This window comes from Triticum urartu, chromosome 1A, assembly GCF_056163025.1.
Source record: "Triticum urartu cultivar PI428250 chromosome 1A, HENAU_Tu73, whole genome shotgun sequence".
Classification (NCBI taxonomy): domain Eukaryota; kingdom Viridiplantae; phylum Streptophyta; class Magnoliopsida; order Poales; family Poaceae; genus Triticum; species Triticum urartu.
In genome coordinates, this window is record NC_141873.1 from 398,424,958 (window position 1) to 398,448,975 (window position 24,018).

Sequence of the window (24,018 nt, forward strand, 5' to 3'; positions counted from 1 at the left end):
GCCCCTCGTTGGCTAGCCACCGCAGGTTCGGCCTCCTGCCTCAGAAATCTCCTCTGCAAAACGCGGTTGTCGTCAGAAACACCGGAATACGTGAGAGTGGAATCTCTCTCAAGGGAATGAGACTCCGGTTTCTGTCACCTGGGAGGCCGGGATTAACCCTGGGTAATCAGCCGTGATGGCTACCAAGGTGTTGTCCTTGCTTAGCTGATGGAACACCCCGTTGATAAGCTCCACCGATATGTTCGGATCCTCTTCGGAGTCCGGATCGAGGGACCATTCTGGGTCCTCGGGTTGTGGAGGGCGGCTGTTTATATCCTTTACTACCTGTCGCAGTTCCTGCATTGAAGTCGTTAGACTACATATCTAACCGTGGGAGTACAAAACAAACGGGCAAGCGCAGTTGTTCACTTACCCAACTTGGAGGATCGTACATAGTAAATCTGGCCTACGGGTTGACGCGGAGGAATTCCTCCTTTTCTCCCTTGTACAAAGAGGATAAGATCTTTACTAGGGCGGCAGCTGAAGCCGGCCCCTTACAACCGTAACGGGTGGCGTCATCCTCCCGTTGAAATCCCACATGGGGTGGCCTCTATATTGAAGTGGCTGCACCCCCCGCATAATGCATGCGGCCATGACTCCAATCATGGTTAGTCCGGAATGAGCCAACAGTCTTATCCGGCCCATCAGGTAAAGGACGTCTCTGTCGCTTTCTCTCTGAGAGCTCCGCGGACGCCAGCTCAAGCGTTTCTTCAATGGAGCACTGTTGAACTCAGGGAGACCGACCCGGATAGGGTCCGGTAGCGGGACGTCATCTATATAAAACCATTCCGAAGGCCAGTCCTCGGACGTCTTCTTCGGGGTTCCGGATAGGTATCCGGTCCCGGCGATGCGCCATACTTCGGCTCCGCCCACTTGGTATATAGACCCCTCTTTAGAACGGGGCACCAGGCAGAATAACCTCTTCCACAGCGCGAAATGAGCCTCAACGCCTAAAAATAGCTCGCAAAGGGCGACGAAACCCGCAATATGCAATACGGAGGCGGGCGTGAGGTTGTGCAGCTGGAGGCCGTAGAACTCCAGAAGCCCGCGGAGAAATGGGTGAATTGGAAATCCCAGTCCCCTTATTAGATAGGGGACGAGGCACACCCGCTCTCCTTTAGAAGGATTGGGGGTGCTCTCCGCTTGTTTTCCGCCATTATAGGTGGCGAGACCGGCTCGGACCGGGACCATGTGTGCCTGAGGGAGAAATCCCTTGGCCTGAAGTGACTCTAACTCGCTATGCGGGATGGTGCAACTCTCCCAGTCCCCGGGTTTGGGACCGGAGGAGCGAGGGGAGGAGCTGCGACGGCTGGTCATGTTGGAATGGACCTTTGCTGGAAGCGCTCTGATGATAACTCACGGAAAGGAGAAGATGTGGTTTGGACCTAAATCCCCATCCCGTTAAATAGGCGGCTCGTTTATACGGCTAGGGGTGTGGATGTAAAAACACCCTGGCTTTTCGCATTCGTTTGAACACGTGGAAGACGACCATTATTGGGCGTGGAAGCCGAGGAGCACTACATTACAAAAATCGGACATTATTCCTATAGGTACACAAGATTTTGAGAGGAACCCGCCTTGCAATGCCGAACAATCTGCGCGCCGGACTCATCGTCATTGAAGCCTGGTTTGGGGGCTACTGAGGGAGTCTTGGATTAGGGGATGTTCGGGTAGCCGGACTATACCTTCAGCCGGACTCCTGGACTGTGAAGATACAAGATTGAAGACTTCGTCCCGTGTCCGGATTTGACTTTCCTTGGCGTGGAAGGCAAGCTTGGCGATGCAGATATTCAAGATCTCCTACCATTGTAACCGACTCTATGTAACCCTAACCCTATCCGGTGTCTATATAAACCGGAGGGTTGTAGTCCGTAGGGAGTCAACTCCATACACAACAATCATACCATAGGCTAGCTTCTAGGGTTTAGCCTCCTTGATCTCGTGGTAGATCTACTCTTGTACTACCCATATCATCAATATTAATCAAGCAGGAGTAGGGTATTACCTCCATCGAGAGGGCCCGAACCTGGGTAAAACAAAGTGTTCCCTGCCTCCTGTTACCATCCGGTCTAGACGCACAGTTCGGGACCCCCTACCCGAGATCCGCCGGTTTTGAAACCGACAATGACCATCTCCGGCAATGGTAAACAACCGATCAGACGGTGCTGCAACCATTGTCAGTTTTTGCTACGACCGGCCACAATTTTTGCTACAACCAACTGGCCACTCTGCCTCTCGCGACAGTGACGACAATGTTTTTTGCTACAACCATAATCTAATTTTGCTACGACCACTAATTTTTTTTGCTACAACCAAATGGCCATACCGTGCCTCGCGACGGGGAGACGACCGTTTATGTTGCAACCGCCGTTTACTTTTGCTACTACCCGGTGAGACAATTTGCTACTATCGGTATGATGGTCTGGCTTATTAGAGATGATAGACTACTCATATCAATAAGGAATTCCTTCTTTTCTAGGAGCCCATTCGGATAGAACTCCAAAGTTAAGCGTGCTCAGCTTGGAGTAGTGTCAGGATGGGTGACCGACCGGGAAGTTGCTCCCGGGTGCGCACGAGTGAGGGCAAAGTGCGCAGAAAAGACTAGTATTGATCTGTGGGGCCAGTCTAGATCCCGCCAGGAGTAACGACCACCGGCGGGTGTGTCTGGGGCGTTACAAGTTGGTATCAGAGCCGACCCTCGTGGTTACACGGATGTTTATGGACAGGTGCGTGGTCATGTTGTTCATGACGTTTATGACCCGTCGTGGCACACGGCATGGTACATGTACCGGACTGGATGCACAGACGTATGTGCCAAGAGGGAACGTTCCTGTGGCCCGACGAGGACGTCGGTTCCTCTGAGTGGGGGTGTATGTGATGACCTGGCTTATTAGGGATGATAGACTACTCATATCAATAAGGAATTCCTTCTTTTCTGGGAGCCCATTCGGACAGAACTCCAAAGTTAAGCGTGCTCAGCTTGGAGTAGTGTCAGGATGGGTGACCGGCCGGGAAGTTGCTCCCGGGTGCGCACGAGTGAGAACAAAGTGCGCAGAAAAGACTAGTATTGATCTGTGGGGCCAGTCTAGATCTCGCCAGGAGTAAAGACCACCGGCGGGTGTGTCTGGGGCGTTACAATCGGCAATAATGAATTTTTGCTGCCACCCTCTACTTTTTCTACTACCGGCGAGGGTGAATTTTTGCTGCAACCGCGGTCTACCACCGTCTACTTTTTGCTACTACCACTGAGGTCAATTGTTTTTCCTACAGCCAGTAATGAAAATGCTGCGATTGGCACACACGACAAGCTACAATCAATGCGGCGACCATGTTTTGTTGCAACCGCCATTGCCGTTTGCTACAACCAACAACAAAAAAAGCTACCTCCCACAATGTGATTTGCTGCAATGGCAACACCGAAGTTTTGTGGTGGCGACCAAGGTGTTGCGTTTTTGCTGCAACCGGAAGCATGAAAAGCTACCGCCGGCGGTCATTTTTGCTACAACCGGCAACGAAAAAGCTACAATCGGATATGTGATTTGCTGCAACGGCCACGACGAAATTTGTGGTGACGACGGCGACGCTGCGATTTTTGCTGCAACCGGCAGCGGGAAAAGCTACAACCGGTGTCATGTCTTGCTACTCCCGGCAAAACCCGACGAAGGTTGAAGCAAATCGTGGTCGCCGTCGTGACTGTCGACATGAATGGTTGTAGCGATTCCTGTCACCGGTCGTAGCAAAAATGAACAATGATTGAAGCAAAATACATCTGCACGTGGATGATGAAAGAGAAAGGAATGGTTGGGCGTGGCCATGGCGATAGGGCTGCGGCGAGGGGCGGCGGCGGAGCTGCAACCTGGGCTTCACCCGTCGTTGCTGATAGCTACAACCGTAGGTGCAACTGTTTCATGGGTCAACGCGGCGATGAGGACGAACAGCGCAGGTGGGGACCGGCGACGAGGGCGGCCGGCGAGGATGGGGACCGGCGACGAGGACGGCCGGCGGGGGTGGGGACCGGCGACGAGGTCAGTCACCGGAGGGGAGAGGATGCGTGCACCGAGCGGGAGATGTGAATCCAGCGAGAGGAAGAAGAAGCTGCGGGGCAAGCCCTTTTTTTTGCAAGATCCAATGGCCCACGCGGTTCAAATCCAATGGTTCTGACGCGACCGGCCGAACGGTTGGGCCTAGTGCCTGACTCAACTTTGTACTAACTTTGTACCTATTTTGGAACGGGGGAGTAGTACACAAAACTCAGCAAAAATCGGGCCGATCGTCCTACTGGGCCGCTGGCCCATGTTGGCGCGCCCGTAGCGCTCGCTGGCCTCTCTCTCTCCCATGGCGCCGCAGCTCGCCGCCGCCCTCCGCCGCCACCTCCTCCTCCCCCACCGTTCCCCCCTCCTTCCCTCCCGCCACGTTAGCCTCTCCGTCAGCCACTCCTCCTCCGACCAAAGCGACATCGAGTACGCTCACCCTATCCCCCCCGCCCCCGACGACGACGGCGAGCTCACCTCCTTCCTCCGTCGCATCTCCCACGCCTCCTCCGTCGCGTCTTCCCCGAAGGACGCCCTCTCCCTCCTTCTTTCCCCCTCTTCTGTCCCATCGCCGTCCCCTCCCTCACTCGTCCGCGCGCTGTGGGAACTGCGCCGCGACCCGGAGGCAGCAGCGCTCGCGCTTCGCTGGGGCGACGAGTGCAGCGCCACGTCCGGCGCTGAGGGGGCGGGGTCCCTGCCGGCCGAGGCGTGGCACCTGGCCATATGGTCGGCGGGGAGGGCTGGGCGGTTCGACCTCGCGTGGGCGGCCGTGCGGCGGATGCAGCGCCGTGGGGTGCTGACCCGCCGTGCCATGGTCATCTTGATGGAGAGGTAAGGTCGCATGCACATAATCTTTCACCATTTCATGATATTATTAGGTGTAATCAAGCATTTGGCCAGCATAGTACTAGTACTTTATGATAGTGCTCTTGTAGAACTATGTTCCGTTGTCTATGGCTCTATAATGTAGGCAAAATTTAGATTTTGTCTCGGTGTATTGCGGTTTAAGGATTTGCCATTCGGTGTCTGATCGACGTCTGGGTCCAGGCCAAATGTAAGCGACTCATATTATTACAAAGACATAAATTCCCCTAATAAAAATGTTTGTAAACCCATTTTGAGTGGGTTGGTTTGGTTTCTTGGAGTGGTATTGCAGTGAATGTGAGCCAAGGGACTAGGTATATAACCAGCAACGGAGTAAAGGAGGTGCTTACTTTACTAGAAATCTCAGTAGATTTGCAATAAAATACATACATCATAGCAAAATTGCATTGCACCGATACAAACACTGGCGTGTTAGTGAAGTAGACACATAATTCTGAGAACAAGAAAAGGATGATGGTCACACTGGTGAGTTTTCTGCAATGATCCAGTGCTTTAGGTTGGGTTTCAGGTAAACAGGGGAAAAGTACGACTGTAGGAGTGAACAGTGAACACAACATTCTGCTGATAACTTTTGTGGCATTCGACATATTTTGTTATGCAATGTGCATTGCTTCTATTGTGGTCATAGAAGGGGGGTGGATGCTTGAGCTATAGGTGCTTAAGTTATTTTGAGAGCTAAAAAGTGATTGCCTGCTTGCAAAAATGTTGTTGACATAAGAAGTTTTATGACTCGTCTTCATAGGATATTCTAATCTTCTAGCCATGTGATGATGATAGTATAGTGAGTGATGATTGACATGTATTGTGTGAGTGCTTGGCTGAATTTACTTTGGTTCAGTTACTTGTTGTGTTGATGTTTGAAGTTTCAGGAGTGCTAAACTTAGCATCTTGATTATTGAGTGTGGTGTTGTTGCTGTCATAAATCCTATATTCGCGCTTTTAGTGTACTTGATGTGTTGGATGGAACATATAATTCCCTACATCTGAATCTATTTACTAGCGCTGCTATGGGGCTCCTCTTACATTATCGGATCACTTTTGACATCATAACTGTATTTTGCTTTTGTAATGTGAAGACCAAAGTGAAAAGCAGCCATTGCCATTGTAGTAAACTAGTTACTGCTACTATTTGTGTCCCATGCTTCTTTCATTGTAGGGATTTGTTTATGAAATTTCAGGTATGCAGCTGCCAATGAAGTGAAGAAAGCAGTCAAGACCTTTGATGTGATGGAGAGGTTTAAAGTGGAAGTGGACCAAACTGTATTCTATTCCCTTCTTCGTGCTCTTTGCAGAAGTAAAAACATAGAAGATGCCGAAGAGTTGCTTCTTTCAAGAAGGAAATTTTTCCCACTCACGGCCGAAGGTTTCAATATAATACTTGATGGTTGGTGTAATATCTTCACCGATGTGGCCGAAGTAAAGAGAGTTTGGCGAGAAATGGCAAATTGCTGCATTACTCCTGATGGTACGTCTTATGCTCTCATGGTCTGTTGTTTCTCAAAGGTAGGGAACCTTTTTGATACTCTGAGGGTTTACGATGAGATGAAGAAGAGGGGTTGGACTCCTGGTATTGGTGTCTATAACCAACTTATTTATGTTCTGACAAGAGAGAATTGCATGAAGGATGCAAGAAATGTTCTCAGTAAAATTGTGGATGAAGGTCTCCAACCCGATGTTGAAACATACAACAGTATTATAGTTCCACTTTGTGAAAGTTGCAAGCTTGAGGAAGCACGAGAGGTGATGGAAGACATGACAATGAAGGGCATTGTTCCAACCATTTTGACGTACCATGCATTTCTGAAACAGGAAGGCATTGACGAAACACTGCAGCTACTGAAGAAAATGAAAGAAGATGGCTGTGGCCCTAACAGCGACACATTTCTCATGCTCATTGATAAGTTTATCCAATTGAATGAGTCTGGAAATGCTCTGAGGGTGTGGACTGAAATGCGAAGGTACGACATTAGGCCTGGTTATGCACACTACATGGCAGTGGTCCAAGGTTTGATTAAACATGGATGCATACCACGAGCTTTAGAGTATTATGATGAAATGAAGGCAAATGGTTTTGCTTCGGACCCAAAACTTGATAAGGAATTCAAAACTTTTCTACTGGCCAACAGAGACCACTGGAGAGGAGCAGGCAAATACAACCTTATTCCACAGCGTATCAAACATTCTACAAGACGGACGAGAATCCCGTAATACATGTGTCACTGTTAAGCACGCTTCTAGTGCTTCTTTTGTATGACAAAAAGGTAAATGCAAACAAATGTGACTGTGAGGTATGTGTGTTCAGTTAACAAGTTGCTCCTGAATCTTCATAACTAACAAACATGAAACCGCTAAAATTCTCGCCCGAGTTGCTTCTTCTGAAATGATTCGCTCTTGAGGGATTTTCCTCAGGGGCCGAGTTTCGAAAAATGTACATGGTGTAGCATCAAAAGGTCCTATGATTGCCATGGGTCATGGTTCTTATTGTTCTGTGTTTATAATGTGTGATCATTTCGTATCTATGCCTTCCCAGAATTACAGGTATTGCAGTAGGCAGAGGAACTGGGAATTTCTTCCCATGTAAGAAACCCTGTTAGAGGGTCATTGATTATGATTATAGCGATCAACTAAATAAATCGGTAAAAATAGATAGAGCCATTTAGTGATTTAATACATTTTTGTTATTTTGTGAAGATTAAGTTGGTCACATGAAAAGCATACGTTTTACGAGATGAGCAAGTAGGCTTCTGGATATTGGCAGTGGTTGGCTACAGAATCGGCAAAAGTTACACAGCACATAGAGAAGCTGGCGTAACAAGTGACAAAATCTTATCGTGCAAGACAGCACTTGGACAAAGATTGGTTTGCCCGGCGGGCAGAATTGGCAAAAGTTGGCAGTCCTGCAAAGAGAGGAGGTCAGGTTAGAGTAGCAAACGCAAACTTGTTCCTGCATGCACCTCTTGTTTTTCCTCCGGCGCATATCTAAAGCTGAGATGAAACTTTAGTGCCGGTGAAATATTTTACTAATATAATAGAAACTGTTGGTGGGTGCACACCTTGAGAAAGTGCATCTAGAGGAGTACAAATATTTGTAAAAAGAAAAAGAATTCCTTTTCAAATCTCCGCCGAAAACAAAAACACTGCAGAAAGTTGGGCCATGAGCATTTCTTGTGGGCAAACGTAGCAAAGAGTGAGCAATTGACCATCCTTTGGATGGAGTAATGGAAGGGCAAGGCAGGAAATTAACCCCGTATATATAGCCAATCAACCCACACCCCAGATGTAAACGATCAGAGACGACGGCACTGGCGTAAAACATATTTGCTCTGCTCAGCACACCTTCCGCGGGCAATGGCAATGCCTCCTCACCCTTGTCGCGCCAGTGGCTGCTTGGCACTGGCCGTTGCCATCTGCATCCTGCTGCCAGGCTGCTTCTCTAGTGAGTGTATATCTATCTCTTGTTTTATTTTCACCATCAAATTTTAAAAAATCAGTCTCGGGAAAACTAGTTCAACTTTTCTGTTTTCTCCATGGTTGCAGGCAAAATTGCCCTCGAGATCTTCGAGAGGGCGTGCCACTGCTTCGACGACCACAATGTAAGTCATGTCGAAGCGTAAACATACCGGGGTTGCTAAATCTTAGTCGACTGAGACTTAACGAAGTCACAGTCGATGCTATATTCGTGAGATCTTACGTGGAGATCCGTATTTTTTTTCTTTTTATATGTTGTGCCATTTGACTGAGACTGAGATCTAGCCCCACCCTAAACATACATGTTTGTGAAAGTGACGACATACATATATGGTGTTTGAAACTGCCTCTGGGCCGAAAACTTTGAAGGTGTACAACGAGTGCGCGGAGGAGCTTCGGCTGGGCGTGGAGGGGGCGTTCCACGTGGGGCGGGAGAGCGTGGACGAGTACTGCGGCGGGGCCTGCCTCGCCGAGACGGAGATGGCGCTGCGCTGCGTGGAGGAGGTCGCCCACGACGGCTTCAGGTTCTCCAACGGCGCCTCGCTGCTCGCCGTCAAGCAGGCGCTCGGCAGCGGCTGCAGCTACACGCCCGACAGAGGAACCTTCGACATACGCGAGCGCAGGGAGTGCGGCGACGGGTACGGCTACGGCTACCACGGCTACGGCGAGCAGCAGCAGCAGCAGCTCGGCGAAGGCGATCGGCGGTACGAGTACCCGGGCGGCGCGTTCGGCAACTACTGCTCCGGCACCACCGGCGGCGGCCCGGTGCAGACGCTCCTCCTCGCCTTCTTCCTTGTCTCCGCGTCGGCACTGCTTCTTGCCGTATGAGCGATAGTGATCTTAGGATGTACTTGTAATGCTTTTGGTTTCAGGTTGAGTTATCTCATTATATATACTCCGCATATTGTAATTCTCCCTTCTTATTTTTGCACGATGCACATGTGCGTGGTATTCTCTCACGGAACAAGGAAGAACTAAAACAAGAGTACCTTTGATCTTAAAAACAAGGATGTCTTTATGACTGAGATTTACCTAACAAACGAAAATCCTCTAAAAATGCTAGAGCTACATGTGGAATGCTCAAAGAGACATGCCGCAACAATTTGCAGTAAAGTGTGTTTAGACTTTGGATGCTGCAATAAAAAAATACTCCCTCTATATAACTTAATATAAGACAGTTTTTTTTACACTGTCAATCTGTCATGGGCTCTAAGGTAGTAGAATTAATATTCAACTTTCACATGCTTGTTATTGAGAAGCAAATGGAAGAGAAAATCCTCTACATAGGAAGATAGTTTTCGCATCCTACAGCTACCTTTAAAGCAAATCATACAATCCAAACACCGTTATGTCCATCCAATTGCTTTTAAAAACAAAGATCCATTTTCCTACTGGAGCGCAAAAATATCCACCATATGCGTGGACCAACTCAAACAGGGCTAATAGCTACGGCCCTATAGAAATTGGACCTCTACACATGACCACAGCTACGGCCCTATAGAAATTTCACAAGAAAAAGATGATACAAAGTATTCCCCACAGAAACAATTTTAGATCATAGAGATGGTGCTACCAAATTCTTATAGGTTGTTTTTCCATCCCCCCATTCTCTAGAACAGCAAAATTCAGATAAAGATGCACCAAACACTTTCTCTATTCCACCACCAGAACAGAAAACGCCCAAACAGAACAGCAAAACTCAGGTAAGGTGCACTTAAATGGTCAGCAGCGTATATGAAGATGTACCATTTCCACTTAACTTCAGAGTTTCTAAAGATTTTCAAAACAATTAACAGATGCAGGCAAGATGATCTAAATCTCCGCAAAAATGTCAATATATATTTCAATTGTATTTTCAGAGCGCAAAAGGAGAGCGCACTTGCTGAGATGGTGCCCAAACAATATACTATATCAGCAAGTATTGCACTCCCTCCATCCCATAATAAAAGATCATTTTGCAGACTGTTTTAGCTTGCAAAACGATCTTATATTATGAGACGGAGGGAGTAAGACATAAAACATACCCACCAATTTCTGTTTAGTCATTTGGATACTTCTAAGTTAGTGAAAAGGGAAATTTTACACTAACTCCATATGTGCACCAGATATGTCAACCAGTTTAAACCTTCTGTCCTTGTCGAGCTCGAAATTTCAAGAATCATATGTAGCACCAAATCCAGTAAAGTGCTCCAAGATAATGTACAAGATCATAGATCTCCCGAAGTAAAAAAGGTTAGGGCAATTATTCGTGTACCAACAATAAAATTCTTTTCTTTTCATCATCATCAGACAACACACCGACCAATATCACTATTCCCCCACAACCTGTATACCTCCACACTGCGTGCTATCAAGACTAATTCATACACAAGTACTAATTCCTGTCCTACACTATGGTTTGAGCTTTGAATGACAGCTACTTGTTGCGATACCAAAATCTCTGTTGTGAGAGCCCTCAAGGGAAATGGCGTCGTTTGATAGTTACTGGATTTCAACTTGTCAGATGACAGCAGGGATAGGACACAGGAATGGTACAGTCAATGCTTCAGCGGATGGGGATGATGTTGTTCAGGTTCAGGAGAGCCTAGATTGAGAAGGAACCTGTGAATCATCTCGAAGCTGGTGAATGTTATAACTGCAGCAGGAGTTGTCCGCAACAGATTTGTGGCGCATCCACGGTAGAACCCAGCTACACCCTCTGCATGATAAACCTTTCTAACACAGTCTATTACCCCTCTGTATCTCGCCTCGGAGTGTGCTCCCTGCTCTTGCAACCTTGATCGAACAACCTGTAATTATTATCAGGAGTGAAAATAGTCTGAGATATATAACCAAGCTAAGAACATTGAGAGTATATTCATTTAACCAGTAACAAGAGTAGGGTAGATCATAATTGCAGAGGATTGACTTAATACCTCATGAGGATATGTTAAGGTTGATGCAGCTAGTTTTGCCAGAGATGAAGCAACAGCGACATCACCAAAACTTAATGCTTCAACGGTAGTGTTATCTGTGAAAACAAGATGATGTCATACGAAGAACTACAAGACAGGCCATCCAATATGGCCTCTACAAATTTAGCAGCCATGATTATCCAGATACATTTCTCTGTGGAAAAACATTTGCTGAGAGTAATACCTCGCTCAGCCAGGTAAGCTTTTATCTTCTCGTATACAGGGAACTGAATGGCAACATGAGTGATACCAGCCAAGGCAGGGACAAGTCCACTTTTGGAATAAAAAAACCAGCAACCATATCAAAACATAGAAATCTTGAGTCATCAGCATGGTTAAAAGTTGCCCACAATAGGTATCCATCATTCCGTCAAAAGTTACCTGTATAGTCCACGGATGCCTTCCTCGTGTGCTATTCTCGTCAATGCAGCAACCGTGCCTTTGTATGGGATCGTCGCACCAGCTCTTACTCCTTGGGTCTACAAAACAAAACATAAAGCTGTTGTTGACAGGAATCCTGGTATCTACTGGGATAATATTTCTTGGAATAATGCTAGGTATGACCACTAAATACAAGAGACCCGAAAAGTTAAATATATTCAAAAGCATGTTAGCTAAAGATGGTTCCCTTGCAAACTGGATGTATTTAATTACGTACAAAATTGCCAAGACATTTTGAACAATCCGTACTTATTGGTGAATGAAGTATTTCAGAAACAGAAATTTCTAACTACAGTTATGTTTTATCATCTCTACTACTGCTCAGGACAAGACATGAATCATATCATACCTGAAATCTTGTCTTGACAACCCAAAGTGGATTTGTTGCTATTGTAGTTGCAGCTCCAGCACATGATGCAGCCATAACATTTGCCCCTAGAGAGAGTTGATGGCTTCCTTCTACAATATTAATGTAAAGTACGACTTGAGAACTGATATGACATGATCCTATGGAAGGTTACAACATCCCAAAACAATACCATTGTAAGGTTAAAGCACTAACCGCTGGAAGCAAGCATGCTTTTAAGCTGCTCGTATACAGTAAAGTAGACCTGCCCATTCATACGGGAACGGTTAGCTCTACAACAGAATTTACCATATGTGTGAAAGTAAAAATATCATACTCATGGAAGAAAAACATAACAGTGATTGCTGTTAGCAAAAATAGGGGCAAATACTCACCGCCCAGTTAGGCAAAAGCGCCAGAATAGTCGGGGAAAGACCACGATACAGTCCCCGAAAGCCTTCCCGTCTAGCAATCTGTTCTAAGCTCCCAATGATGACACTACCTAGTCAATATATAACAGAGAATCCTGTCAAAAAAGATAGAAGAGAGAACTGATGTGATGTAATAAATCTCAGCTTTCTAAGCCATCCTAAAATATAAGCAACAACAATATGTTGGTACGACAGGACGTAACAGTCCAATGGAAGTCCAGCACACATTTGTATGCACATGATGTGTGCTAATAATCAGAATTCTAGATGCAAAGTCAATAGTAATGAGCATTAAGCATGGACATCATCCATGCACACATCACTTTCTCTGCATGCATGGGATTTGCTGACGGCTTTCTCCTGGAGTATCATTGGCAGAGCTATGCCCAAAAGCATCACCGCAGCGTATTTGAAGTGAAAAACATTTTATTTTATTTGCATTCACCACGTGGATGAGCATAAGTCCTAAAATTTAATTGTAAGCTCAGCATATCTTTAATAATCCCTGGAACATCAGGCTTAGAAATGTTATTATGCTCTATGTTCTGTGCACAACTAAGGTTCATAGATAACTTATTCCCATATAAAATAGCCAATACATATTTTTAGAACGTGCTGCCAAGAAAAATAGTCTATACATATTGGGTGTGGAATGGGAGCATACAGTGTAACTAGGTGCAAAGGAACTCCATACATTGCACAAAAACACGTAGATGAGATCAGTTACACCCACTCAGCCACCCCACAGACCATCTTTCATGTTCTTACGCGTCCAGATGTTTTCCAACAATGCAGCCTTCACCGTTCTTCTTTCATGATATTCTCCTGTAATTAGCTGCACCTTCGCAACCTTCTGCTCATCCAAACCCTCAGAGGAGACATTTTAAACTGATTCTACTAAAGAGGGCAGATGGCAGCGTGGTCTCTTCAATTGCTATTATTTACACTCTTTCCCTATTACCCTTTTAGCAAACTTATATTTTTTTGGCAGATGGCGTCTAGAATATGTCATTCCATTTTGTCAGAAAGACTTCGAAGTCCACTGCTTACAGGACAGCAGAAATTGTTGTGTTCTTCAGTATTGTTCAAAATCAAAGGAATGCTGGAATTTAAACTTATTTGCTAGTGAGATCTTCCTTAATCCCTAATGGGAAGACTTATTAAGGGGCAATAGCACAACCAGATTGGCAGTAGATTCGTGACTCATGAGAGAAAAAAGAAACTAGATGACATTGAAGGATTGCGCAACGAAATCGTGGGAGATTGGAAAGGAGGTCGGGGTAGGACAGCTAAGCCTAGATTGATCTACCAAGCATTTGTTTTACCTGGCAATCACTGAATACCAACATAAACATATTCAGCACTAAAGCAACCTATCAGCATATAGCAGCCACATGTACAACTGGTTGTTCATGCGGGTTCTCCATGCTTTTCACATGCAAGAACAAATACATGCATCATGCATACCCCTTTCCACTCAACATGCAAGATTTCATAGGTCACACAATCTCAGATCACCACGTGATGCCTCCCATATGATTCAAGTAATTCTAATAACTAATAAGTGACGATTACGCAAGACACAAACCTGTAAGAAGGCCGAGGATGACATAACTGATCCAACAAGCGATTCAAACCATTATAACATTTACAATCAGATGTGTATTCTATTGCTGAAAAGGATTCTCTCTCAACTCCCTGACTTCTGGATTGTCAAGAGAAGCCACAAACTAATACTACACGACATCCCCTCCACGCAGGCACTCTGCTCTAACCAGTGGATACATTCAAGTCTAGCATCAAAACTCTGTTCCGAAAGTAGGTTCATCCGTTCGTGTAGTGTTCTAACACTATGACCGTAAACTGAAGCAAAAAACTGCAATAGTTCATCTGAAGAAGTGCTCACCTCCAGCTGTGCCAGGGGCTAGCTTGGGCCAGCCGTGCACCTGGAACCTCGTCTTGATCACATCGAGCGGGCACACGAAGGTCGCTGCTATCACGCCTGCGCACAAGCCCCCAAATCCAGCAATTACTTCCCACACATGCAAATACACCCCCAAGCCGAACAACACACTAGACCGAAATGGAGAGAGCTGTGGCCACAAATTACCGGCGGAGGCGCCCGCGACGGCGTTGGAGAGGGCGCTGCGGGCGGAGGTGGCGGGATGGTGCGAAGAGGACGCGGCTGCCGGCGGCCCCGACGCCGTCGCCGGCGAGGTCGCGACGTCCCCCGGCATGTCGCGCGCCTCCCCGATCTGCGCCAGCGGTACGGGGCCTCCGCCTCCGGAAACAGAAGCCCGGCGCTAGAGCGTCAACGACGGCGGCGCCTGGCCTGATCACATCGGCGGCGGGGTCGCCGGCGGGCGTAGGGCGGGCGGGGGCGGAGGTGGCGCCTAGGGTTGTGGTTTGGGATCTGGGCGAGCGGGAGCGGGGATGGGCGCACGGAGGGAGGGACGGGGAATTCGTGAGCTGCTCTATTCCTTCCTCCGCAGCTCGTCCGCTTGCGCTTCTCGTATGATATCCTCCTCCCTCCTCGCAGGCGAGGCGAGGCGGAGGTGAACATGCCCTGGGCCGGGTGGGCCCCGGTGGGTGGAGCGGGGCCCATCCCCCACACTGACGAGTGGGCCTAGGTTATTCGGTTGGGCCCGCATGTCATGCACTACTACTCGAATGGACGGGGTTGGTTCTTTCCTTGCACGAACACGTCGCTCTGGATTCTCGACGCCGGCGGGCACGTGCCGCTGCGGTGGCTGGCCCGCGGGCCCAGGCAGACTCAAATGGCTGCGTGTCTGGTGGGACCCAAGTGTCATTGGTACTAGCCCCGCATTTTTGGGAGCAATCGTTTACGTCCCGTGTAGCACTTGTTCGTTCAACCATTTTTTTAGTGAAACTCGTTCGCTTATTAATATTTTTATTATAGTTTCAGAGAACTTGTTCGTTTACTCCTGTGCTGCTTCGGCTCTTCGCGAGACAAGGCCACGTACGTCTCCCGTGCAAGCCCTTCCGCTGCCACGTCACCGTCTTACGGGCCCAGCGTAGCAATGGCCCTGTGCCATGGACAGCGGACGCGCATGTGGTAGCTGAGCGTTCCCGGCGGCTGGGTCCACGGCGATGTCCGGTCGCCGCTTACTGGTGGCGTGGCGCACCGCTGGCCATCCGTCGCGGAGAGTCGGAACTGACCGAACGGCCCCGATGCGGCCGTGGGGCCACGGCGCCGCCTCCCTCGGGCCACACAAACATTTTGGTTCTGCGCCTCGTCTTTTCCTTTGATGCCCATCGATAGAGGTGAAGAAAAGAAGCACTCTCCATGCTTATCCTTTTTTTCCTTTGCCGGGTATATTCATGCTTATCAATCTGCATATGATATCTATCTAAAAAAGTCCATATGATAGGCACGTTTCATGACTTTCATCCGGCCCAGCAGACAAAACACAAGTTGGTATTACTAGCACAAATGTCCGTGCGTTGCAACGGGAGACATAATTGCAGTGTATTTAAATTTAGTTAGAATTATATGGGAAAACACAAAGATAGTTCATGTGAAATTTAATGCTCACCAAAATCCGTAGACCAACACAATAACAATTTATATGCTAATTCCAGATGGATTTCAAATTTATTTATATAGAGCTATAATTCATCATCATATTCTAATTTAAAATAGAACTGGTTATCTTTGATCACATCTTGAAATATATTTCATGATGGTTGTAGAGGTGGTGTCGGCATGTGTTGGGTGCCTGGTGAGAACCACTTGTCATCGATCCATGTCATTGTCACACAATATTAACAAAACAAAATAATAATAAAGTGGAAATGCTGGGATTTTACACAAACAATTCTACAAAACAAAAATAGTAGGTAGCAAGCTCCAGAGGACCTAAAAACATGTGTTTCAATTATGAAAAGATGATACAGATGTCATCAACTTTTAAGGAGAAGATGTACCGACTTATCTATATAAATAAAATTAATATTAATAAAAAACATAAATAATGAGATCACACGATTGATTGACATATTAATATTATTTATGGAAGAGGATAATGAATATACTTGGGGCTCAGTAGCATGAGATTTGCTTTTATTATTGGGCTTGTTTATATTTTTTGTTTTTCTGTTTTCATGTAGCTTACCACACGTACCATGTGGTTGGGCTTGTTGATATTGATAGGACCAATTGTTGTTTGTGCCAATAAAACCGGTGGTTATCGTTGCAACTGTAGAAAAAATTGTATATTTCTAGAGACCCATTGTTGTCGCTAATTCTTCTTTTCATCACAATTGTTGATGGTAGTCTCTCTTGCCCATCTATTCATGTGGAACATGATTAATCCCACAACTATGGGTTTGATCATCATACTGTATCACAAAGCTTCGCGAGTTTCTCTTGCCCACCAACTTATAATTTTGTGGACTTAATGCTCCTAGTATATTAATTGATATTTCAAACCTGCAATAGTAAAAATCTTATAAAGAAATAAAATCATTAATATTTTAGCTGTATAAATACAACATTAATTTAAAAAGTATGTTGATATTTTTGCCGTGCTCATTTTCGTTCCTCCATAAATATCGTGTGTGCACCCTTAACCCTCCTTTTTAGCCTCACACAATCCTGATTCCGCCCGTTTAAATCCTTCCTTATTATATCATTCCTTTTACTTATTAGCCTCACATAATTTCTTCCTTCCGTTTTCCTGTGCCTTATATTAAGGATCCCATCCATTTGAATATTGTGCCGAGCCCACCCACCATAATCCTTCCTTTGAATATTCTGCCGAGCCCACACAATACTTCCTTTGAATTAGCCGCATCTATTTAGCCACATTCCTTTCCTTAATTAGCCCATCCGCTTATTTAGCTCTTCTCTTTTCACGTCTGTTTGTTAATTATTTGGCTATATTAACCGGTATGTGTGTCCTTAAAATCGTGAGGTGGGATTATTCATCAAGTAGGATGTTTGTCTCAGTTGGTTGTTGTAGCCCAAAGAAATAGAAGAGATCTAACGTTCGATTCTCCATAGTAATGTATTTTTTTCTTTCTCTATGATCTAATATAAGGAAGCCCACTCGCGTGCATGCAACCCATAAGGGAAGGCCCATGTTATTTGCGGCCAGTTAGCTGGGCTGGGATAGCTGCCTGTACGTAGTTATTATGAAATTTCAGGCCCATGTCACCGACGAACCAGAGAGTTTTATCGTGGACATCTGGGCGATGTACGAACGAACGCTAACACATGAAAATATTAGTATCACCTCGAATATGTTTTAAATACAAACTAAAAGCGTAAATTTATAAGAAAAAGCGTATTGTGATGGTGAACCCACGAAGTCAATCCGTGCTTTATTATTAGGGAAAGATAGGCACATTTCATCCCGTCAAGCAAACAAAACAAAGTCATGCCCCTCATTCAATAAATACATATAATGAAATGAAAACATAAAAAAGAAAAATCATAACTCACACAGGCGACTCATTTTTTTTCCTGCTAGCTAGCTAGGGCATCCCACACTGAACCTAGACCGGACGTCATATCCGTCCACAGACAAAGACAAAGGGACCAGTCCGTGGACATGGATACGGAAGCCGGCCATCCAACATTAGCCGCATCTATTTCAAACCGTCATTCAACTAACCGAACGATTTTCATCAAAAAACTCATCCATAAACAGCATGCAAATATGTCTAGTGCAACAATAGTTCAAAATCAACGAGATTTAACGAATGTTCAACAAATTTTACATGGATGGATCATTTTATCCCACGCATATTGTCCTTTGAGCTTCATCCAACAATGTACTCCCTCCGTTCAGAATTACTTGTCTCAAAAATGGATGTATCTAGACGTATTTTAGTTCTAGATACATCCATATCCGAGACAAGTAATTCCGAAGGAGGGAGTATGTGTGTGAATGATATGCCCTTTGACCTGTAGTACATCATGACAGCATGTGCATGCTACACAACGTGTAGAGCAGCAATGGGTGAATGAATCAATCAACATGTAGAGCAAAAAGAAGCAAAAATTACAATTTCCATGGTTGCCGCGCGCAATGGTCACATCGCCTCCAGCCGATCAACCGCATCACAATACTTTGTGAGTGAACTCTGGATGGCGTACCATTGGCACGTTAAGGGCTTGGCACTGCGTTCACAGATGATGTGCATGTCATAGGGCACATTGTGCTTTCACGCATGAAAAGAATCATGCATGCACTGCAAAAGACCCACCCCCTTCGGCTCCTGCCTACAAATTTCGCTGATACCAACCACGCATCGCACAACAACTCATCCTCCTTCATCAGGTACCCCACCATCCTTCTTACTCCAAAAACGACAAGATGTTCGAAAAATAAGCTCAATGATATTTGAATGAATGCGTGCCAGGAGTGGAAGAGAATGGAACCGAAACGAAGGATTTCAGTGGGCCAAGGGTGTCAGAGTCCTACGTGACGGCGGTCCGGACTCCCCCCCTCACCTGTTGTTTGCTTCCAATTTACGAAAAAAAATGATATCTGGACCGCTTCACGGACCGTGTTGGATGGCAAAACATGTCCAAACCATATGGTCCGGACGGGTGTGGGCAGTTTGAGGATCTGCTTTGGAGATGCCCTTATGTTAACAAAAAGAAGCTTGACACGTACAGTGACGGATTATTATTTCAAAGAGACCTCCTCGCTGATGAATTACATAGCTTTCAGCCCTCTGACATGATCTTACTTGGATTTAGTGATTCTCTTTCGGAGCAAGGAACCACCCTTGACAATTAGATGATGTGAAACTTGGAGATACGTCAGCAGGCAGCTCTAGTGTAATAATGTGTACCTTTGGCGTGTGTGGGGCGGAGACGCTGATGATCCTTCACATGTAACAGAACTTGTTTCTTCCTCTCTTTTTTAATGAATGAAAAAGACATGCAATGCTCTTGCATGATCTTGAAAAAAAAATGTACACCCTTGTGTCAAGTGCAAATCAGGCAGACTAGGTGAACTTGCGGGATGCTACGAGCTCTATGTATGGATCCGTTCTTCTTGGGTCGATTTCAAGTTTCAGTGACAAAAGTAATCAAACCACTTCATTTCTCAAGTAATGATTTGGGTTCTTATCCTTTTATCAAGTAATCAAACCACTTCATTTCTCAAGCCAAGCAATCGGCGAACCAAATAATCCCATTCATAGAATAAAATCGAGTCCATGGAGTCATGGACCACAGCATCCACGAGACCACGAACGGGAGGATCTCACGATGAAACCAATCCAGAGACTGAATGCGCCGCTAGAAGAAGCAAACGTTGACTACTTTATTTCTCTTCTGAAACTTGCTTTTCACAGTTTGGTATCCAGCTCTGCTCCGCCACACACCAGCATTCCCATGGATGTGGAATCCTTGCAAGAAAGATTGCAACAGGCCACTACAAATTGATGCTTGAACGCGGAGTGGAGGAAAAAGTGGAAAGGCAAGAGGATTATACTATGAGAGTGAGAGCTGAAAAGGAAAGAAAGATTGGTGTCTTAATCTTTGTTTTTTTCTAATGGTGTTCGCCATGCCACGACATGGTGAAAGGTGACAGTGCAGCTAGGTAATAACCCCAATTGTTATATGTCCATGTCTCGCATAATTGGCAGGTTTGCCTTTGTAAGCTGATATCACTCTCATGTCTCATCTACTAATAAGAAAAATCAGATGCCTAGATTCTCCACAAAACTTGAAAGCGATAAAATAAAATGAAAAAGAAGGAAGCTAGCAGCCTCGCCTGTGGTGCCGAGCCGGCACAGTTGTTGTAAAAAAAAAATCAAAGCCTAGATGCATGAGTTAGTTTTCACGAAAGGGGTGGCTGCAAGCTAGGGGTAAAATCGGATCAATGATAGCGATGATGGTCTCCATGTTAGACAAAGTGTTGATGATGTCAATGTTTTTGATTTCACCCACCCAAAGGAATGAAATTCCGGCAGATCAGCCTATCATAGGTGAAAAATGCTCCATCTCATTTTCGCCTCAAAGATGATAACAGGAAAAAAACAAAAAATCAAGAGGTTTCGGTGGTAAAATAAGACCAAGCGTGTCGGAGAGCACTGGAGGGGGCTATCAGGGTAAAATATGACTAGGGTGTTTTGTGGGTTTCCATGCACCCCTGGCTAGTGGCAAGGGCTGGCCATGTGGGGTGGCCGCGTGGGTCCCACATGGGCCTCCTTGGGTGGGGGCTACCTTGGATCTTTTCAGGTGAAAAACACCCAAATGCATTCTTTTATCATTTTTTGAAACTTCGCAAAAAATATTTCCTCGGTGGTTTTTGTTATGGTGCTTTTCTGTAGCTTTCCGGCAAATTGTCGCGCCCTGTGAAACATGAAAATAAGAGTGAGAATATATTAGGACGATGTGATAATGTGCTAAATATCATTAACAATGACTATTTTACACTGAGAAATAGTGATGCAAAATTGGCCTATCATTTATTCACAAAAGACATCAACTGAAAACAACTAGGATGTCAGACAACTCTGGAAGATGGAAGGGACTAGAAGAGAGAGCTCGGTATTGAATTGCTTTGAGTGGGGCTTGTCTCTTAATTTGATCACTTGAGTAAACCGAGAAAGACAAAAGCGATGTGCGTATGCAACAAAGAGAACTTTCTGAACATGAAAGCCAGCCTTTTCTCCAAATATTTTAGGGAGCTATACAGAAATCCTAGGCTACGGAATTCCTACAAAATTACTGTAACCCTAGATATTTTAGGAAGTGATACAAAAATGCTATGCTATAAGAGGCCATAGATGCTAGATTTGGCCCAGTGTCGGCCCACATTCCTCCTGTGCCTCTAAGCCGGCCTAGCTGGACCCAATAAGATCCTGGGCCCATGCGGGGGTGATCGATCGTCTGCCCCGCCGTCCTCGCGTCCGCTACTCCGCTAGGCTGTCGCCTGTCGCCGCCGACGCTGTGCCGCTACCCGGCCCCCAGCCTGCTCTGCTCTGCGCCAGACGCCGGCCACCGCGTTGCCCCCCTGCGCCACTGCGGCCGCCTGTTAGTCGTGGCGTCGAGCACTTCGTTGCGTTCCCCGCCATCTCGCCTAGGCGGCTTCTGTCAGGTTTTTGAGCAAAAGCGTGGCTGCTATCAGGTGATGGACGTCCTAAAACCTCAAGTCTCGCAGATATTCCTTAATTAATTTCGTGTTCTTATAGCAGTGTAGCTTTAAGACCTAAAATATTGATGCATTTTCTCATCAATGTCATGCAACAGAAGGACAAGGCGATTTTTTTAATTATCTACTGTATATCACAGCTCATTCAACCAGCTATCGACTCCAGAAACCAAAACAAGTACAGAAAAATGACAATCTTCCGTACTCCCGTTTTTTATATGGTGTCTTTGCCATGTTTTATGTAGTTCGTTGTATTATTAAGCACCGAGTTCGAATTCTTAAATAATATTAGTCCAAATGAGCTGCATCTTTTTTTATACTTTTGCATGGGGTACTTTTTCAAATAGTCATACGCACTTAGATTTTGGTCCGGGTCTTGCTCCAATCCTGGCTCCGACACTTTTTCCGTTGCCCTAAATTGGCATGGTTTGGTTTCTTTCTGTTAGATCTCTTGGCTCCTTCTAGAGATATACAGTAGTAGATAGGTTATGTTAAGATTTGGTACCCAATTCGGTCTCTGGCCAACTTGGTTTGCATTTGCTTGTATATACCCATAGGTTCAAGCAATACATGTAGAAGTATTTTTGTCATTAACTTTTGAACTTGTTTTCAGTTCTGATAAATTTGGAGTGGTCTGTCCTTGTTCATGTCGTTGCAATAAACTGGACGGGGGAAAAGATAAAATGAACTTGCATCTATCATCTGTGTCAAAAGAGGATTTATGTCTGGGTCTAGATGGACTGAACATTGAACTTGTAGGCCGGACACCATTTGTCCCTCCCACGGTCCCACCTCCCCATGGCGCCCTCATCATCACCGCTGCCGGGCCGTCTCGTCATACTCTACGCATCGCAAACCGGCAACGCCATAGATGCTGCTGAACGTGTAGGCCGAGAGGCTGAGCATGGGGGCTGCCCAGCTGTCGACGTTCTCTCCATGGATAGCTTTAATCCCGTAAGCTGGGAATCCTAAACAAAAACCCATCCCAAAACCCTCCCATCTGATGTCATGTGAACATCACTCGCCGCTCACTTGTTTGTGCAGAGTTGTTTGCCTGACGAAAGGTTTATGATCTTCATTGTGTCTACCACGGGGCAGGGAGATCCCCCAGATTCCATGAAGGTGGGGAGATTGAAATGTCTCTTTGCTTGGTAGTTTCCAGACTGTTGATTTTCTAATTGCGATTTTTCGTTTGGGCAGAATTTTTGGAAATACCTTCTGAGAAATCATCTGGGTGCGCGATGGCTGAAAGGATTGCATTATGCCATGTTTGGGCTCGGCGACTCAAGCTATAGGGAGTACAATGTGGGGTCTTCAGACTAGATTCTACAGCCTGCTATTGTGCTATCTGCTGCTTTTCATACAATGGTTTATGTTGATTTGTTGAAATGATCTGTAGTTCATTAGTTTCTTGGGAATTAACTGCGGATATAACGTTCCAAAGTTCTAGCAACATGTGATGGTGCGCAGGGTTGGAAAAGAAGTATATGATTATAGCAACATTCTATCATCTGTTTTTCTGGTGGTTGAAAAGGATGATTTTGGGAGGGACAACTTCATTGTGCCATATAACTGTATCATTATGAAAAAAAAGTTACTGTAGCAGATTGAGAAAATGTCGCAAAGCTTACTAGAGTTGTGATATATTCAAATGCTTAGCTAGAAATATCATCAAGATAACAAGTTCATTTTGGAACTGCCAGTTTTACACGTAATCAAGAAGTAAACTTTTTTTGTATGTTCTAAACATGCATTTTGCTGCATGATTAGCCATGCGGATTTCTTATTGCTATCACGGCTATAGTACCATGTTTGTTTTGTCACTGTTTTTCAAGGAGGTCTTGGCTATTAGATTGTCCTCGGTTACTCAGAAATCATGACTGTCACTGTTTTCTTCTTGTTTCTGTTTTCCTCTTCACAGTTGTGTTTGCTCTGCAGTTTCCTGCAATCAAGCTCGATCAAAGGCTTTTTGATCTTGGTGCCAAACGAATCACAGAGAGAGGCTTGGGAGATGATCAACATTCTTTGGGGTATGATTTTAGTATCTATTATTTTGTATTTGATATTCATGTGTGATCTCTGGAGAAGTCATATGCCATATGGTTTTTTGGTTACGTTTTAAGCAATGGTTTTCCCTTCTTTGATGATAGAGAGCATTTATTTGTGGGCAGTTCAGAAGCAATTCCTAAAGTTACTAAGGAATTATTTTCTTATCGTATATCAGATACGAAGGAGAACTAGATCCATGGTTGTTATCTTTGTGGAAATCCCTGAATCGAACAA

General features: G+C 45.5%; 4 protein-coding genes across 4 annotated transcripts in view; 3 read left to right on the forward strand and 1 right to left on the reverse strand.

The window, feature by feature from the left end:
- The first annotated feature begins 4,306 nt into the window (after window positions 1-4,306).
- LOC125514210 (pentatricopeptide repeat-containing protein At1g80880, mitochondrial) lies at window positions 4,307-7,437 on the forward strand. Its single transcript, XM_048679499.2, has 2 exons — window positions 4,307-4,901; window positions 6,134-7,437. Exons 1-2 carry the CDS (start codon window positions 4,375-4,377, stop codon window positions 7,161-7,163), a joined length of 1,557 nt encoding a protein of 518 aa, XP_048535456.2. The 5' UTR covers window positions 4,307-4,374; the 3' UTR covers window positions 7,164-7,437.
- A 225-nt stretch (window positions 7,438-7,662) lies between these two features.
- On the forward strand, window positions 7,663-9,338 carry LOC125514228 (uncharacterized). Its single transcript, XM_048679523.2, has 3 exons — window positions 7,663-8,391; window positions 8,493-8,548; window positions 8,793-9,338. Exons 1-3 carry the CDS (start codon window positions 8,304-8,306, stop codon window positions 9,249-9,251), a joined length of 603 nt encoding a protein of 200 aa, XP_048535480.1. The 5' UTR covers window positions 7,663-8,303; the 3' UTR covers window positions 9,252-9,338.
- Window positions 9,339-10,621: 1,283 nt separating this feature from the next.
- LOC125514219 (nicotinamide adenine dinucleotide transporter 1, chloroplastic) lies at window positions 10,622-15,143 on the reverse strand. The gene is made up of 9 exons (XM_048679511.2): window positions 14,706-15,143; window positions 14,502-14,597; window positions 12,560-12,666; window positions 12,381-12,429; window positions 12,168-12,277; window positions 11,759-11,856; window positions 11,562-11,650; window positions 11,339-11,433; window positions 10,622-11,212 (listed from the first exon to the last, which is right to left on the reverse strand). Exons 1-9 carry the CDS (start codon window positions 14,830-14,832, stop codon window positions 10,961-10,963), a joined length of 1,023 nt encoding a protein of 340 aa, XP_048535468.2. The 5' UTR covers window positions 14,833-15,143; the 3' UTR covers window positions 10,622-10,960.
- Window positions 15,144-21,427: 6,284 nt separating this feature from the next.
- The window catches only part of LOC125532878 (NADPH-dependent diflavin oxidoreductase 1-like), a 37,534-nt gene continuing 34,943 nt past the window's right edge, over window positions 21,428-24,018 (forward strand). The window contains exons 1-6 of the mRNA XM_048696753.2: window positions 21,428-21,711; window positions 21,834-21,913; window positions 22,495-22,689; window positions 22,780-22,857; window positions 22,936-23,040; window positions 23,674-23,765. Coding sequence (XP_048552710.2) covers window positions 22,534-22,689; window positions 22,780-22,857; window positions 22,936-23,040; window positions 23,674-23,765 — 431 coding nt within the window. The 5' untranslated portion in view covers window positions 21,428-21,711; window positions 21,834-21,913; window positions 22,495-22,533. The remainder of the gene's footprint in view (window positions 21,712-21,833; window positions 21,914-22,494; window positions 22,690-22,779; window positions 22,858-22,935; window positions 23,041-23,673; window positions 23,766-24,018) is intronic.